At 40.7% G+C, this 18,807-nt stretch overlaps 1 protein-coding gene across 1 annotated transcript in view; it reads left to right on the top strand.

The window, feature by feature from the left end:
• Positions 1–18,807, top strand: part of wbp11 (WW domain binding protein 11) — a 28,716-nt gene that overhangs the window by 7,482 nt on the left and 2,427 nt on the right. The window contains exons 5-11 of the mRNA XM_072915721.1: positions 1,715–1,911; positions 2,056–2,189; positions 9,470–9,627; positions 9,742–9,933; positions 11,188–11,313; positions 17,158–17,409; positions 17,482–17,664. Coding sequence (XP_072771822.1) covers positions 1,715–1,911; positions 2,056–2,189; positions 9,470–9,627; positions 9,742–9,933; positions 11,188–11,313; positions 17,158–17,409; positions 17,482–17,664 — 1,242 coding nt within the window. The remainder of the gene's footprint in view (positions 1–1,714; positions 1,912–2,055; positions 2,190–9,469; positions 9,628–9,741; positions 9,934–11,187; positions 11,314–17,157; positions 17,410–17,481; positions 17,665–18,807) is intronic.

The following is an 18,807-nucleotide window of genomic DNA, read 5'->3' as shown; positions in this document are numbered from 1 at the left end:
AATTTTGGATTTTCATTTGTTGCCACTTCAAATCATCAAAATTAAATGAAATAAACATTTGAATGCATCAGTCTGTGTGCAATGAATAAATATAATGTACAAGTTACACCTTTTGAATGCAATTACTGAAATAAATCAAGTTTTTCAAAATATTCTGATTTACTGGCTTTTACCTGTATATAGTGTAATATGTTTAGGGGGGTTCTTATCTTTTTATTGCTGTTAAGTAGAGGAGACACAGACGTCAACATGGATCTAAGTCAGTGTTTTTCAACCTTTTTTGAGCCAAGGCACATTTTTTGCGTTGAAAAAATGTGGAGGCACACCACCAGCAGAAATCATTAAAAAACGAACTCGGTTGACAAGAAAAAGTCGTTGTCGCAATTGTTGGATATGACTTTAAAGCATAACCAAGCATGCATCACTATAGCTCTTGTCTCAAAGTAGGTGTACTGTCACCACCTGTCACATCACACACTGACTTATTTGGAGTGTTTTGCTGTTTTCCTGTGTGTAGTGTTTTACTTCTTGTCTTGCGCTCCTATTTTGGTGCCTTTTTCTCTTTTTTTGGTATTTTCCTTTAGCAGTTTCACGTCTCCCTTTAAGCGATATTTCCCGCATCTACCGGTACTTTGTTTTAGCAATCAAGAATATTTCAGTTGTTTTTATCCTTCTTTGAGCGAAAATTGTACCTTCGTCCGTCACAGTTGGAATACACACTAAATATTTATTGTGTACCGGTACTTGTTAGGGATGCCCCGATCCAGGAGACCGAAACTTTATGAAAATGAATCTTAATATTAATCCATATATAAAGCGCACCGGGTTATAAGCCGCACTGTCAGCTTTTGAGTAAATTTGTGGTTTTTAGGTGCGGCTAATAGTGCGGAAAATACGGTATATTTATGTACAGTTTCCAATTTAATTTATCATCTATATAGATTCCCAAAAATGTTGTTGAATACACCCTTTCTATCTCCATATCATCAATTCTTATATGACACTGTATGTTATTTTTCCTATTTCCAAAAATTATATATTTTGTTTTATTTAGGTTGATTGACAGTTTATTGGCATCAAACCATTGCTTTAGTATGTGGAGTTCGCTCTCTACAGTCTCTAAGAGTTGGCCAAGGTCTTGCCCAGAACAGTGCAGACTTGTATCGTCAGCAAAGAGAATACAATTGAGTTTTTTAAAGATTTTGCAGATATCATTAATATACAATAAAAACAATTTTGGTCCCAGTACAGAACCTTGGGGCACTCCATGTGTTATAATCTTTTTATCTGAATCTACATTGTTCATATGCACATACTGTTCTCTACCACCAAGATAACTTTTCAACCAATCATGAGCAAGACCTCTAAAACCATACCTCTGCATTTTGTTTAAAAGTAATGTGTGATCGATGGTGTCAAAGGCCTTGCTCAGGTCAATAAAAACGCCAACAACAAACTCCCTCTTATCAATTGCAGTGGTTACCTCCTCAACTAGTTCCATCACTGCCATGGAAGTGGACCTGTTTGGTCGAAAACCGTATTGGTGTTCACTTAGCAAGTGATGCTTATCAATAAAACTGTCTAATCTTAACACAAATAATTTTTCAAGGACTTTATACACACTAAATATTTATTGTGTACTTGTGAACGTTCCCTGATCTGTATACTGCCATGGACGTAAGAAATGAAAAGTATCCTGTTGCCTTGACAACAGAGTTCAACCCGGTCCAGCAGCCCTTGCTGAATGAGAAGGTGCTGAGGGACAAGAGGAAGAAACTACGTGAGACGTTTGAACGTATTGTCCGCCTGTATGAGAGAGAGAATCCTGAAACCTACAAGGATCTGCGCAAGCTTGAACTGGACTACGAGTCTAAGCGGGGTCAGCTGGCGCTCTATTTTGATTCAGTCAAGGTTTGTATGTCTTCTTCATTTTGACGGCTGTACCATTAAATGAAATATCTGCACATGACAAATGCAAATCTTATATTTGTATTGGCTGTAAGTGTTATTTTACCCAACAATCATATAGTTAACTTATTTTCCTTTTTCCCCCAGAATGCAGAATCTGTTGAGGTGGACAGTATTCCCTTACCCGATATGCCTCATGCACCCTCCAACATCCACATCCAGGACATCCCTCTACCAGGGGCTCAGCCGCCCTCAATACTGAAGAAAGGTTCCACTTTTGGGTAGGTTTGAATTATTCAAGTGTACTTTTTGTGTCCACCTTAGGGATGGGTATTGGCAGGAACGTCACAATACGATACGTATGACGATACTTGAGTCATGATTAGAGATGGGTATCGTTTACATTTTAACAGCTTCTAGTACCGAATCGTTACTTTAAACACGGTACAGGTGCTTGAACGGCACCCAAACCGATACGTAAAAAATTGGAAAACATGCACATTTTTGTTCGAAAAAACCCCTATGTCTTTGTTTTTATGGAATTTTGTGACATTCAAATTGAATAGACTATTGATTTAATTATTTCAATCATATAAAGCCTTGTTTGTTGCCTTGTTGTTTTTCCCGCCTTTATCAAAATATAACTATAGATGTCAACATTGTGTATGTGCTGAAAGATTCATTTATGATTGTTTATCAAAATATAACTATAGATCGTCCACATTGTGTACGCGCTGAAAGATTAATTTATGATTTTTTATCAAAATATAACTATAGATGTCAACATTGTGTATGCGGTGAAAGATTCATTTATGATTGTTTATCAAAATATAACTATAGATGTCAACATTGTGTATGCGGTGAAAGATTCATTTATGATTGTTTATCAAAATATAACTGTACATGTCAACATTGTGTATGTGCTGAAAGATTTATTTATGATTGTTTATCAAAATATAACTAGTTTATATATGTCAACATTGTGTACGTGCTGAAAGATTCATTTATGATTGTTTATCAAAATATAACTATAGATGTCAACATTGTGTACGCGCTGAAAGATTCATTTATGATTGTTTATCAAAATATAACTATACATGTCAACATTGTGTATGTGCTGAAAGATTCATTTATGATTGTTTATCAAAATATAACTAGTTTATATATGTCAACATTGTGTATGTGCTGAAAGATTCATTTATGATTGTTTACCAAAATATAAGTATATATGTCAAAATTGTGTACGCGCTGAAAGATTCATTTATGATTGTTTATCAAAATATAACTATACATGTCAACATTGTGTATGTGCTGAAAGATTCATTTATGATTGTTTATCAAAATATAACTAGTTTATATATGTCAACATTGTGTATGTGCTGAAAGATTCATTTATGATTGTTTACCAAAATATAAGTATATATGTCAAAATTGTGTACGCGCTGAAAGATTCATTTATGATTGTTTATCAAAATATAACTATAGATGCCAACATTGTGTACGTGCTGAAATATTCATTTATGATTGTTTATCAAAATATAACTATAGATGTCAACATTGTGTACGTGCTGAAAGATTCATTTATGATTGTTCATCAAAATATAACTATAGATGTCAACATTGTGTACGTGCTGAAATATTCATTTATGATTGTTTATCAAAATATAACTATAGATGTCAACATTGTGTATGTGCTGAAATATTCATTTATGATTGTTTATCAAAATATAACTACCGGTATAGATGTCAACATTGTGTACGTGCTGAAAGATTCATTTATGATTGTTTATCAAAATATAACTATAGATGTCAACATTGTGTACGTGCTGAAAGATTCATTTATGATTGTTCATCAAAATATAACTATAGATGTCAACATTGTGTATGCGGTGAAAGATTAATTTATGATTGTTTATGAAAATATAACTATACATGTCAACATTGTGTACGTGCTGAAAGATTTATTTATGATTGTTTATCAAAATATAACTATATATATGTCAAAATTGTGTACGCGCTGAAAGATTCATTTATGATTGTTTATCAAAATATAACTATATATGTCAAAATTGTGTACGCGCTGAAAGATTCATTTATGATTGTTTATCAAAATATAACTATAGATGTCAACATTGTGTACGTGCTGAAAGATTCATTTATGATTGTTTATCAAAATATAACTATAGATGTCAACATTGTGTATGTGCTGAAAGATTTATTTATGATTGTTTATCAAAATATAACTAGTTTATATATGTCAACATTGTGTATGCGCTGAAAGATTCATTTATGATTGTTTATCAAAATATAACTATAGATGTCAACATTGTGTACGCACTGAAAGATTCATTTATGATTGTTTATCAAAATATAACTATAGATGTCAACATTGTGTACGTGCTGAAATATTCATTTATGATTGTTTATCAAAATATAACTATATATGTCAAAATTGTGTACGCGCTGAAAGATTCATTTATGATTGTTTATCAAAATATAACTATAGATGTCAACATTGTGTACGTGCTGAAAGATTCATTTATGATTGTTTATCAAAATATAACTATACACGTCAACATTGTGTATGTGCTGAAAGATTCATTTATGAATGTTAATGAAAATATAACTATAGATGTCAACATTGTGTACGTGCTGAAAGAATAATTTGATTGTTTATCAAAATATAACTATAGATGTCAACATTGTGTACGTGCTGAAAGATTCATTTATGATTGTTTATCAAAATATAACTATAGATGTCAACATTGTGTACGTGCTGAAAGATTCTTTCACAATTGCTAACTATGGTAAAAACTTAGCTCTTTTAGATTTGACTCACATTTGATTACTTTTATTTTGACTCGCCGAGTTGGTAGTTCACGAAACTTTCGCAGCAGAAATGTGTTTGAAAAACTCAGAAACAAGATCAAATACAAATATTATCGTGATAATACTTAAATGGGAAATACAATTAAAATGATAAATATATCAAACAAACATTTAACGACAGGATCACTGCAAACCTGTGTGTTCTTCCACTCTGCTCCTTTGGACTGGAGTGTGTGCCACTTTTCTCCTTGTCTTTAATTAAATCTCGCACTATTTCGCCCTTCTTGATTACCTCTCGAGGAACTCTGAAGAAACGTTCATCCTTTTTGCGATTTGCACGGTTTATTATTATTTAATTTATAAGTATAGGGCATTTTTCTTTGAGAAAGGGACTAACTGCAAAAATGTATTATTAATCTACTTGTTCATTTACTGTTAATATCTGTTTATTTTCTGTTTTAACATGTTCTATCTACACTTCTGTTAATACCACACATTTAGGTATGGATCCGATACCAAGTAGTTACAGGATCATACATTGGTCATATTCAAAGTCCTCATGTGTCCAGGGACGTATTTACTGACTTTATAAATATTATATGAATTTAAAAGAAAAAATATTTTGTGATGATAAAATGTATCGATGTAATCATAGTAGTATTGACTAGATGCGCTCTTGTACTTGGTATCATTACGGTGGATGTCAGGTGTAGATCCACCCATGGCATTTGTTTACATTGTGACGGTGGTGAGCTATTGTATCCTCCTACGTGTGTAGTGAAGCCCATCCATCCATCCATCCATCTTCTTCCGCTTATCCGAGGTCGGGTCGCGGGGGCAGCAGCCTAAGCAGGGAAACCCAGACTTCCCTCTCCCCAGCCACTTGGTCCAGCTCCTCCCGGGGGATCCCGAGGCGTTCCCAGGCCAGCCGGGAGACATAGTCTTCCCAGCGTGTCCTGGGTCTTCCCCGTGGCCTCCTACCGGTCGGACGTGCCCGAAACACCTTCCTAGGGAGGCGTTGGGGTGGCATCCTGACCAGATGCCCGAACCACCTCATCTGGCTCCTCTCCATGTGGAGGAGCAGCGGCTTTACTTTGAGCTCCTCCCGGATGGCATAGCTTCTCACCCTATCTCTAAGGGAGAGCCCCGCCACTCAAACTCATTTCGGCCGCTTGTACCCGTGATCTTGTCCTTTCGGTCATGACCCAAAGCTCATGACCATAGGTGAGGATGGGAACGTAGATCGACCGGTAAATCGAGAGCTTTGCCTTCCGGCTCAGCTCCTTCTTCACCACAACGGATCGATACAGCGTCCGCATTACTGAAGACGCCGCACCGATCCGCCTGTCGATCTCACGATCCACTCTTCCCCCACTCGTGAACAAGACTCCGAGGTACTTGTACTCCTCCACTTGGGGCAAGATCTCCTCCCCAACCCGGGGATGGCACTCCACCCTTTTCCGGGAGAGAACCATGGACTCGGACTTGGAGGTGCTGATTCCCATCCCAGTCGCTTCACACTCGGCTGCGAACCGATCCAGTGAGAGCTGAAGATCTTGGCCGGAGGAAGCCATCAGGACCACATCATCTGCAAATAGCAGAGACCTAATCCTGCAGCCACCAAACCAGAACCCCTCAACGCCTTGACTGCGCCTAGAAATTCTGTCCATAAAGGTTATGAACAGAATGGGTGACAAAGGGCAGCCTTGGCGGAGTCCAACCCTCACTGGAAACGTGTCCGACTTACTGCCGGCAATGCGGACCAAGCTCTGACACTGATCATACAGGGAGCGAACTGCCACAATAAATGATAAATAAATGATAAATGGGTTGTACTTGTATAGCGCTTTTCTACCTACAAGGTACTCAAAGCGCTTTGACACTACTTCCACATTTACCCATTCACACACACATTCACACACACTGATGGAGGGAGCTGCCATGCAAGGCACTAACCAGCACCCATCAGGAGCAAGGGTGAAGTGTCTTGCTCAGGACACAACGGACATGACGAGGTTGGTACTAGGTGGGGATTGAACCAGGGACCCTCGGGTCGCGCACGGCCATTCTTCCACTGCACCACGCCGTCCCACAATAAGACAGTCCGATACCCCATACTCTCTGAGCACTCCCCACAGGACTTCCCGAGGGACACGGTCGAATGCCTTCTCCAAGTCCACAAAGCACATGTAGACTGGTTGGGCAAACTCCCATGCACCCTCAAGGACCCTGCCGAGAGTATAGAGCTGGTCCACAGTTCCACGACCAGGACGAAAACCACACTGTTCCTCCTGAATCCGAGGTTGGACTATCCGGCGTAGCCTCCTCTCCAGTACACCTGAATAGACCTTACCGGGAAGGCTGAGGAGTGTGATCCCACCATAGTTGGAACACACCCTCCGGTTCCCCTTCTTAAAGAGAGGAACCACCACCTGAAGCATGTTTAGCTATTCCTCCTCCTCCAGTGATAATAGTACGTGTAAGAAACTTACTTTATTTGTCACCATGGAGGCGAGGATTAGTGATTTAGAAGTAGCTAAAACACTGTGGATGGATGTTAGCCGCTAACTAGCTAGCCATGTGTTAAAGCACCTCTTTCTGAGGGTGTTTCAGTGTTATAACTTCACCTTTATCTTGACTTTTTACACCAAAATGCGTCCATTCTCCCTTTTCTGTCTACACACTGTGTCTGCTTGTAAGTACTCTGTGTGTGCGCGCTGCCCAACATGCTCCTCTGCTCGTAAAACCCGCAATGTCACCACGTCACGACGACCCGCCGTCATACTCGGTACTTTTCAAACAGAGTATGGCACTGTTTTTGAATCATTAATACTGCGATACTATACTAGTACCGGTGTACCGTACAACCCTATTTGATACTGGTATTCAAACTAAAAATACAGCGGTATCAGTTTCGGTCCACATCGCCCAGCCCTAGCTAGCCGTAACGTCAATTCAGCCGGATGGAGCAGCCCCATGCTACACGTCTTACACGTGGAAAAACTAACGAGGAAGTGCTGCAAACACATATCAGCTGGTAGGTAGCAAACATGGCGCCCTGTTGTCACGTGAGTGCATACCTGCCAACTACTCCGGTTTTCCCGTAATTAGTACGGTTTTCATCAACCTATTCCGGGTTACGGTTGCAGTGATTAAAAAATACGGTTTTTCATTAATTAAAAAAAAATATTTAAAAAAAAAAGTTTTATTCACGAAATCGCGTAACAACAATGACATTCGACCTGCTTCCCGTAACTTCCTATCGAGCCATTCCGCGAGGCTATTTATAGCACCGCTGCCAAGCACGAGGCACCAGTTGCCATTGTTTCCAAACGAGCGAAAGATCATGGAATCAGCCGGAGAAAAATCGCATACAAGTCTTAAACCGAAAAGAAAACTGCAGTCATTCCGTGAAGAATATTCAAAAGCCTATCCGGGAATAATTATCCGTTCCAAAAAGGGTGAAAACTACGCGAATTGCACCTTGTGCAGACAAGATTTTTCGATCGGACACGGAGGAATTAGCCATGTAAAAGACCACGTTGGGACAAAAAAACACAAGTCTAATGCCGTTGCTAGCGATACAAGTGGAAAACTTTCAACGTTTTTCGGATTTTAGCCACAAAAAGGTAATGACACCAATGTTATCTATTGGAATTGTTTAGTACTGTTATACTGTTAAAAGTGTTTATACTATTTATGCTTTCAAGTCCAAGTTGAAGAAATCTTGTTAAATGTTGACAGCATAACTACCAAAATACAGAAGTATGTCCTTAATATTTTTGCAGTGCTATTTCTGTTGAAAAGTTCAAATGATTACATTAGAGATGTGATGTGCCACTTTTCAAGTGTCTGATGGCTTCAATGAATTTTCATTCATTTTTCATATTTTGAATTCTTTTGAAAGGCTTACAAAAAAACGACATTTGAATTGTAATTCCATGCTATTGACAGGACTATTGATTTTAATGAAGTTAGCTTACCATGTTTACAGTATGATAATTGTGATAGAAATGTGAATTTTAGGCACAGAATATTTTTTACAATTGAACAAGGCAGTAGATTATACAAGCTTGGACAGAAAGTTAATAATGACACCAATTTTTTTTTTAATGGAATTGTTTAGTACTGTTTTACCATTTGTTTACTGTAAAAAGTGTTTATACTGTTTATACTTTCAATTAACAAATTGAAGTCTTGTGAAAGGTTGACAGGATAACTGGCATTAACTGTCAAAATAATTTCAAACTATTGAAGTTAGCTTACAGAATAAACATGTCAATCAACCCATATGATTTTTGCTGTAATATTTTTGTTTTGAAAAGTCACTGTGACTGATAGAAAAGTGATGGTTTTAGCAACATTTTAACATGTCTGAATGCTAATAATCATTTTGCGTCGGGGGGCGAAGCCTGAACCCCCCACCAGGACTTTGTCCTGGACCTACCGGGGCCTGCGGCCCCTGGACCCTGGCTACTAGGTTTTTCTGATTTCAAAAGTTGACAGGTATGTGAGTGCCTTGTGACCAATCATTGAGGGGATGGCCTTAAACGGGGTCGGCCATACATGTCCACTGTATTTCAGTTGCCTCCTGGTGGTTTTTAAATGTTGATATGGTCGTCGATCACCCTCATTTAATTGTAGCTGACAAAATCCTCATTAAACTGGGATTAGTTGTGCAGCCCTGCTCGGAACCACGTGACTAATATTGCTGTATTTGCATCTCTTTTAGGAAAGGACCTCTATCTGGCCCGTACATGCCAATACTGCCACCTGTGCCACGTTTACCTCCCGGGAAGAAACCACCTGGACCTCCACCCGGCCCCCCGCCGCCACAAATTTTGGCACTGTATGGCATTCCTTCACGTCGGCCTTACGGCACAGAAATGGGTACGACTCGGACCTGTCCCTTCATCATTGGGAAAGCTGCAATGATGATAAATAATAATAATAGTAATAACACTTACCAACAAGACTGCTTATTTTCTGTTTTTGCCTAAATAGAACCCTCAATTCCCGGTTTGGACAAGGTGTCGACCGAGCAGGACAGCGGCAGCGAGAGCGACCGGGACGAAATGGACGACGACGACAGCGAGTCTGAGGAGGACAGCGATGAGGAGCGGGATGGCGACGGTGACCCACGGAAGGGAGGTGACAGGCACGATGAGAAAGATGAGGACAGAGGTGAAAGGGCGAGTAAGTATTTCACATTTTACCCACCTATTGACGGCTTTCTTCAATATTCAGTGGGGACTAGGGTTATAGTACTGTGATACTAATGAATCATTTCCGGTACTATACCGTCTCTGAAACGTACCGGTGTCGCCCCCCCCCAGCGCCCGCGTGGAAGTCACGTGGTGACATTGCTGGTTTTACGAGCAGAGGAGCATGTACGGCAGCGCACACACACATAGTACTTACAAGCAGACACAGTGTGTAGACAGAAAAGGGAGAATGGACGCATTTTGGTGTAAATAGTAAAGATAAAGGTGAAGTTATAACACTGAAACACCCTCAGGAAGAGCTGCTTTAAGACATGGCTAGCTAGCCTCCTGCCCCAGTCTGCAGTGTTTTAGCTACTTCTAAATCACTAAACCTTGTCTCCATGGCGACAAATAAAGTAAGTTTCTTACAAGTAGCATTATCACTGCAGGACGAGGAATAGCTAAACATGCTTCACTACACACCATAGCTCACCGGCATCAAAATGTAAAAAAACACCATTGGTGGATGGATGCCTAACATCCACTGTAATGATATAAAGTACGGGCACGTATCGAGTCGATACTACTATGATTACATCGATATTTTTTGGCATCACAACATCTTTCGTTTTTTTTAAATGTATATTATGTTTATAAAGTCAGTAAATACGTCCCAGGACACATGTGGACTTTGAATATGACCAATGTATGATCCTGTAATGACTTGGCATCGAATCCATACCAAGTAGTCCTATATGAAATATAAGACATACACTATATTGCCAAAAGTATTTGGCCACCTGCCTTCACTCACATATGAATTTGAAGTGCCATCCCATGGAATTGTCCAAAATGTTTTGGTATCCTGCAGCATTCAAAGCTCCTTTCACTGGAACTAAGGGGCCAAGCCCAACCCCTAAAAAACAACCCCACACCATAATTCCTCCTCCACCAAATTTCACACTCGGCACAATGCAGTCCGAAATGTAGCTTTTTCACAAATGTTTGTAGAAACAGTCTCCATGCCTAAGTGCTTGATTTTATACACCTGTGATTAGGACACCTGATTCTCATCCTTTGGATGGGTGGCCAAATACTTTTGGCAATATAGTGTAGTTATCGCCGGTCTCGCTACTGTGGAAAAGTAGCAAAAAGGTGTAAGCATTATTTTTGTCATTTTTCCTTCTGGTTGATATTGTCGTTTGTGTGCTGACACTAACACACTAAGTTGTCTCCTGTCCTTCAGGCCGCAGTGTGCGTTTCGCTGACATGCCCTCAGATGCCGCCCGGGATGGAAAGCAAAAGAAAAAGAGGTTGGTGAAGAAGACCAAGGTCATCACACCTCTGCAGGCCATGATGTTAAAGATGGCAGGTGAGTACTGTCCTCAAACATACTAAACCCCAAAAGCAGTGAAGTTGTCACGTTGTGTAAATGGTAAATAAAAAGAGAATACAACAAATCCTTTTCAACTTATATTCAATTGAATAGACTGCAAAGACAAGATATTTCATGTTCACACTGAGAAACTTACCTTTTTTTTGCAAAGAATCATGAACTTATCCAATCCAATCCAATCCACTTTATTTATATAGCACATTTAAACAACAAAATGTTTCCAAAGTGCTGCACAACAATATTAAACACAATTAAAAACAATATAAAATAAATGTGATTAAAAACAATTTCAAAGGGTAAAACCAATTAAAACAGTAAATAGAAAGCAAAAGCAAAATTTTAAAAACACAGAGGACAACAGAGGACCACACAACTCACGTAGTGCTAAAAGCCAGAGAATAAAAGTGGGTCTTAAGACGAGACTTAAAACACTCCACTGTGGGAGCAGTTCGAACATGGAGGGGCAGAGTGTTCCAGAGCTTAGGGCCGACCACAGAGAAGGCCCTGTCTCCCCTGGTTTTAAGTCTCGTCTTGGACACCACGAGCTGGAGCTGGCTCTCGGACCTCAGAGCGCGCGCAGGATTGTAAGTTTGGATGAGGTCCGAGATATACTGAGGTGCCAGTCCATGTAAAGCTTTAAAAACAAACAGCAAGGTTTTAAAATCAATTCTAAAATGAACAGGGAGCCAGTGCAAACTCTCAAGGATTGGGGTTATATGCTGGCGTCTCCTGGCCCCTGTTAAAAGTCGTGCTGCCGCATTCTGGACTAACTGCAACCGGGAGAGAGCTTTTTGGCTAATGCCAGCATAAAGTGCATTGCAGTAGTCCAGGCGACTTGAAATAAAAGCATGCACGACTTGTTCAAAAAGGTTAAAAGATAAAAACGGTTTTACCTTTGCTAAAAGACGAAGATGATAAAAACACGATTTTAAAACGCCATTGACTTGTTTGTCAAGTTTAAAATCGCTGTCTATAGTGACGCCAAGGCTGGTGACTTTGGGACGCACATAATTTTGCAATGGTCCCAAGTCAGTGAGGGCCGGACCAAACACTAAAATTTCCGTTTTTCCCTCATTCATTATTAAAAAATTCTGGGCTAACCAAGCCTTGACGTCGCATAGACAGTTGAGAAGGGGTGTCAGGGGGCCGTGGCCTTTTGAAATAGGCATATAAATTTGGCAGTCGTCTGCATAAAAGTGATAAAACACTCCATGCCTCTTAAAAATCTCTCCAAGAGGAAGAAGGTACAGTGCAAACAGGATGGGGCCTAGAATAGATCCCTGGGGGACACCACAGTAAAGCGGAGCAGAAGAAGAAGTGGCGTCCCCCAGCCTGACAGAGAAAGACCTTTCTGACAGGTAGGATCTAAACCACTCTAATGCAGTCCCCCTGACACCCACACAGTCTCTCAGGCGATCTAAAAGAATTGTGTGGTCGACTGTGTCAAAGGCAGCTGTAAGATCTAAAAGCACTAAAATGGCAGAGCTGCCAGAATCAGATATTAAAAGCAAATCATTAAAAACCTTTAAAAGTGCAGATTCAGTACTGTGCAAAGCTTTGTATCCAGACTGAAATGGATCTAAAGTGCTATTTTCATCTAAAAAAGGTTGTAGTTGCGCCAAAACACATTTCTCCAAAATTTTTGACACAAAAGGTAATTTAGAAATGGGCCGATAATTTGACAAACTTGTAGGATCAAGACCTGTTTTTTTGATCAAAGGCTCAACAACAGCTCCTTTACAAAAAGAGGGCACACTGCCAGAAATCAAGCTGCTGTTGATGATGTCCCTAACAGATAAGTTAATAGAGTCCCAAACTTCTTTAAAAAAGTGAGGGGGGACTGGGTCTGTGGGACAGGACGAGGGTTTTAATTTGTCGACTATTCCTGTAAGCTCAGGCATGGACACAGGCTCAAACTGACAAAACACAGCCGAGCACCGAGTGGCCACATTAAAACTAAATGGAGAAGGAGAAAGATTTGCCCGAATAGTAGCAACCTTGTCGTTAAAAAAGGAGAGAAATTTTTCACAAGTTTCCCTTGTCATCTCTAGTGAAGTGGCTGGATTCGGATTAAGAACAGAACTAATAGATTTAAAAAGAACACGTGGCTTGTTGATACTATTTGAAATTAAGTCTGACAAATATTTAGTTTTTTCAGCTTTAACCACACTTTGATAGTTCTGACAGCTTTCTTTTAAAATTTGATAAGAGACCTCCAAGTGATCCCTTTTCCACTTACGCTCCGCCCTTCGCCACTCACGCCGAGCTGTGCGTGTGCTTTCATTGAGCCAAGGCTCCTGTTTTGACTTTGGACGTATAGCTCTGAGGGGCGCTATACTGTCCAGAATCTCAGAACATGTGGAAATAAAAGAGCACATTAATTGTTCAGTGTCTGCAGAGTGTGATATATTCTGCATAGACACAGTGAACAAAGGAGAAAAGGCGGCTGCAGTGTCAGTTCTAATAACACGCCCATGACGCACGGCAGGCGGTTTTACATCAGGGTCCAAACTTAAATTGAACGTAACAGGACTATGATCGGAAAACACAGCATCACCAACAACAACATTGTCAACATTAAAACCATAAGACAGTACAAGGTCTAAAGTGTGTCCGTGTACATGCGTTGGGCCAGTAACATGCTGAGCCAAATTAAAACCTTCGATCAAGTCCAAAAACTCTCCGGCCATGGGTTTAGAAGGACAACAAACGTGTACATTAAAATCCCCGACGATTAAAATCTTGTCGTAGCGCACCAGACTAAAAGCAATGAAGTCCGAAAAGTCCTTAATAAAATCTTTGTTGTGCTTTGGTGGTCTGTAGATCACAGCACAAAATACTGGATCAGTCTGTCGCAGCTCGAAACAGCTCAGTTCAAAGGAGGGAAAAGACCACTCCACGATCACCTTGTGATGAACGCTTTCCTTTAAAACAATAGCTAAACCCCCGCCACGACCGCTTGTTCTCGGCGTGTTAATGAAAGTACAGTCTGGAGGTAATAGCTCTGAAAAAGCAGCAGACTCACCGGTGCCGATCCAGGTTTCTGTCAAGAACAGTATATCCAAAGAGCATGATGAGAAAAAGTCCTGAAGAACGAAAGTCTTGTTCATCACGGATCTCGCATTCACAAGTGCACACCTCGTAGACGTTGTTGTAGCCACGTACGGTGCCCAGCTCAGCGACCGAAGATTAGCCAGGGACACGCCACCTGAGCCCGGGTGAGACGAGCGAAGAGGGCGCAGCGCGCAGGGATCCTCCCGCTGTCCGATGATTGGCACCAACCAAGACCCGACCAGCCGAAGCGCGCGGCGTGACAAATAGCGACCAAAACAGTCGCTGTACTCCCGGGGAATTGCCGAGGACCTCACTGCGTCAGGATACAGTGCCAGCCAAGCTTTCACCTTTAGCAGTCGGCCGGATCGTACTCCTCGGCGTTTCCGCTTCCTGGGCAGCGGCGCGTTCACCCGACGGAAGCACTCAGGTAGGTTAGCATGGAAACATGAATCCGGGTCTCTTGCATTGTAAAGTTCACATGACTGTACTGACTCCCCAATCCTCAACAACTCCTGGCGTTCATACACTAGAAGTGAGTCGATGGTCCTCGAAACACACGTCAACATAACCACAAAACAGACAATAGTGATCATAGACAAGCGGCGAGCCAGACACACCGGCGCCATCTTGTTTTTAGCAATAAACACTAAAAAAACTTAGAATTTAATGGCAGCAACACATTGCAAAAAAGGCATTTTTACCAGTGTGTTACATGGCCTTTCCTTTTAACAACACTCAGTAAAGGTTTGGGAACTGAGGAGACACATTTTTGAAGTGGAATTCTTTCCCATTCTTGCTTGATGTACAGCTTAAGTTGTTCAACAGTCTCCCTTCTCATATTTTAGCCTTCAACATTTTCAATGTCTGGACTACGAGCAGGCCAGTCTAGTACCCGCACTCTTTTACTATGAAGCCAAACTGTTGTAACATGTGGCTTGGCATTGTTTTGCTGAAAATAAGCAGGGGCGTCCATGATCACGTTGCTTGGATGGCAACATATGTTGCTCCAAAAGCTGTATGTACCTTTCAGCATTAATGGTGCCTTCACAGATGTGTAAGTTACCCATGTCTTGGCCACTAATACACCCCCATACCATCCCACATGCAACAGTATGGATGGTTATTTTCCTCTTTGGTCCGGAGGACACAACGTCCACAGATTCCAAAAACAATTTGAAATGTGGACTCGTCAGACAACAGAACACTTTTTCACTTTGCATCAGTCCATCTTAGATGAGCTCGGGCCCAGCGAAACGTTTCTGGGTGTTGTTGATAAATGGCTTTGACATTGCATAGTAGAGTTTTAACTTGCACTTACAGATGTAGCGACCAACTGTAGTTACTGACAGTGGTTTTCTGAAGTGTTCCTGAGCCCATGTGGTGATATCCTTTACACACTGATGTCGCTTTGATGCAGTACTGCCTGAGGGATCGAAGGTCACAGACATTCAATGTTGGTTTTCGGCCTTGCCACTTATGTGCAGTGATTTCTCCAGATTCTCTGAACCTTTTGATGATATTACGGAGCGTAGATGGTGAAATCCCTAAATTCCTTGCAATAGCTGCTTGAGAAATGTTGTTCTTAAACAATTTGCTCAGGCATTTGTTGACAAAGTGGTGACCCTCGCCCCGTCCTTGTTTGTGAATGACTGAGCATTTCATGGAAGCTGCTTTTATACCAAATCATGGCACCCACCTGTTCCCAATTAGCCTGTTCACCTGTGGGATGTTCCAAATAAGTCTTTGATGAGCATTCCTCTACTTTCTCAGTCTTTTTTGCCACTTGTGCCAGCTTTTCTGAAACATGATGCAGGCATCAAATTCCAAATGAGCTAATATTTGCAAAAACTAACCAAGTTTCTCAGTGTGAACATGAAATATCTTGTCTTTGCAGTCTATTCAATTGAATATTGTTGTGTTTAGACTAAAGGGGAGGTGACGGCAAACAGACACCAGGGGGCAATATATACAATTATTTATTATATATATATATATATATAGTCAATATATATATAAATAATAATAAACAATACTACTGAACTAAGGAAATGGAGTGTGAACTAGAATACAAGAGTGTGTGGTGTAAGACTATGTGTGTAGTTAGCTGAAGTGTGTTACCAAGTGTTGACGAGAGCAAACGAGGCAGTCCATGGGGCAGGCGGGTGATCCGGGGCGAGAGAGAGGCGTCAGAATCCAGGGGCGAGCAAGAGGTCGAGGAACGAAGGAGGCAGTCAGAGTCCAGAGGGAGATCCAGGGAAAAGTGAGACGCACAGCTCACTTTCCAGGCGACGAAGGGTACTGCGGGGACACGGGAGAAGACAAGGGACAAATCAAGGCACGGAGAGGAAACACGAATAGAGCATAAAGCTTGTTGCTTACGGTACACCATGAGAAAACTAAGTTCCCGCGCCGATCCTAGGGTCCACTGGTCTTTTAACCAGCTCGCCCTCATCAGTTCCAGGTGTGCTGATTGCCAGTGAGTGATTGCAGCTGGTGGCTGCTGCAGGGCGGAGACGCGCGCGGCGCGTTCCTGGATGTGCGTACCCGTGGGCGTGTCCCGAGGTGCGCACAGACGGAGCCTCCAAGTGTTTCCGCAGAGGAGGGAATAGCAGACTGCGCGTGCGCTGTAACAAATATAAGTTGAAAAGGATTTGTTGTATTCTCTTTTTATTTACCATTTACACAACGTGACAACTTCACTGCTTTTGTACTCCCCTTGTATTCAGGGTATGTTCTAGAATTTGACACGTTGTTTTCTGCATTCAGGTCAGTCCATCCCTGAGGATGACGAAGAAGAAGAGGTGGAGGAAGAGTGCACGGATGAATCGGAGGATTCGGACGATGAAGACAAGGGCCCACCAGGGGATCCGCTTGTTGCCAGTGGGCCAGCCGGACAGCAAGGTCCACCACCCTTGCAAGGTCCCCCGATGACAGGGCCTCCACTTATGGGTCCTCCACCTGCTCCACCAATGAGGCCTCCAGGTCCACCATCCGGTCCGCCTCCGGGCCCTCCGCCAGGTTAGCTGAGAATCTTAGTCAACATTATGGCCTTTATCCTTAGACCTCATTAATGTTGTACCCATCCTTAAGGAGCTCCTCCGTTCTTGAGGCCTCCGGTTATACCTGGCATGAGGGGCCCAATACCTCGTCTTCTGCCCCCTGGACCTCCACCAGGTCGTCCGCCTGGTCCACCGCCCGGCCCCCCACCTGGCCTTCCACCAGGCCCCCCGCCACGTGGACCCCCTCCCAGACTCCCGCCCCCAGGACCACCTGGTAAGCTTCTCTTGTTTTGGCTTTGTTATTGAATAGAAAGTTAATAGAATAGAATAGAATAGAAAGTACTTTATTGATCCCTGGGGGAAATTCAGCACCACAGTTCGCTCACAATAGACAATAAACACTTAGGTATTTTTTACATGTGAATAATATAAAAACAGTCTATTATACAGCATTATTCACATGTGAATAATATAAATACAGTCTATTATACAGCATTATTCACATGTGAATAATATAAATACAGTCTATTATACAGCATTATTCACATGTGAATAATATAAATACAGTCTATTATACAGCATTATTCACATGTGAATAATATAAATACAGTCTATTATACAGCATTATTCACATGTGAATAACAAATACAGTCTTTTATACAGCATTATTCACATGTGAATAACATAAATAGTCTATTATACAGCATTATTCACATGTGACTAATATAAATACAGTCTATTATACAGCATTATTCACATGTCAATAATATAAATACAGTCTATTATACAGCATTATTCACATGTGAATAACATAAATACAGTCTATTATACAGCATTATTCACATGTGAATAACATAAATACAGTCTATTATACAACATTATTCACATGTGAATAACATAAATACAGTATATTATACAGCATTATTCACATGTGAATAATATAAACACAGTCTATTATACAGCATTATTCACATGTGAATAACATAAATACAGTCTATTATACAGCATTATTCACATGTGAATAACATAAATACAGTCTATTATACAGCATTATTCACATGTGAATAATATAAATACAGTCTATTATACAGCATTATTCACATGTGAATAATATAAACACAGTCTATTATACAGCATTATTCACATGTGAATAACATAAATACAGTCTATTATACAGCATTATTCACATGTGAATAACATAAATACAGTCTATTATACAGCATTATTCACGTGAATAATATAAATACAGTCTATTATACAGCATTATTCACATGTGAATAATATAAACACAGTCTATTATACAGCATTATTCACATGTGAATAACATAAATACAGTCTATTATACAGCATTATTCACATGTGAATAATATAAACAGTCTATTATACAGCATTATTCGCATGTTACAGCATTATTCAC

The sequence above is a fragment of the Nerophis lumbriciformis genome, linkage group LG22 (assembly GCF_033978685.3).
Source record: "Nerophis lumbriciformis linkage group LG22, RoL_Nlum_v2.1, whole genome shotgun sequence".
Taxonomy (NCBI): domain Eukaryota; kingdom Metazoa; phylum Chordata; class Actinopteri; order Syngnathiformes; family Syngnathidae; genus Nerophis; species Nerophis lumbriciformis.
The sequence above is the reverse complement of the archived record's forward strand: the minus strand, read 5'-3'. Positions and strand labels throughout refer to the sequence as shown.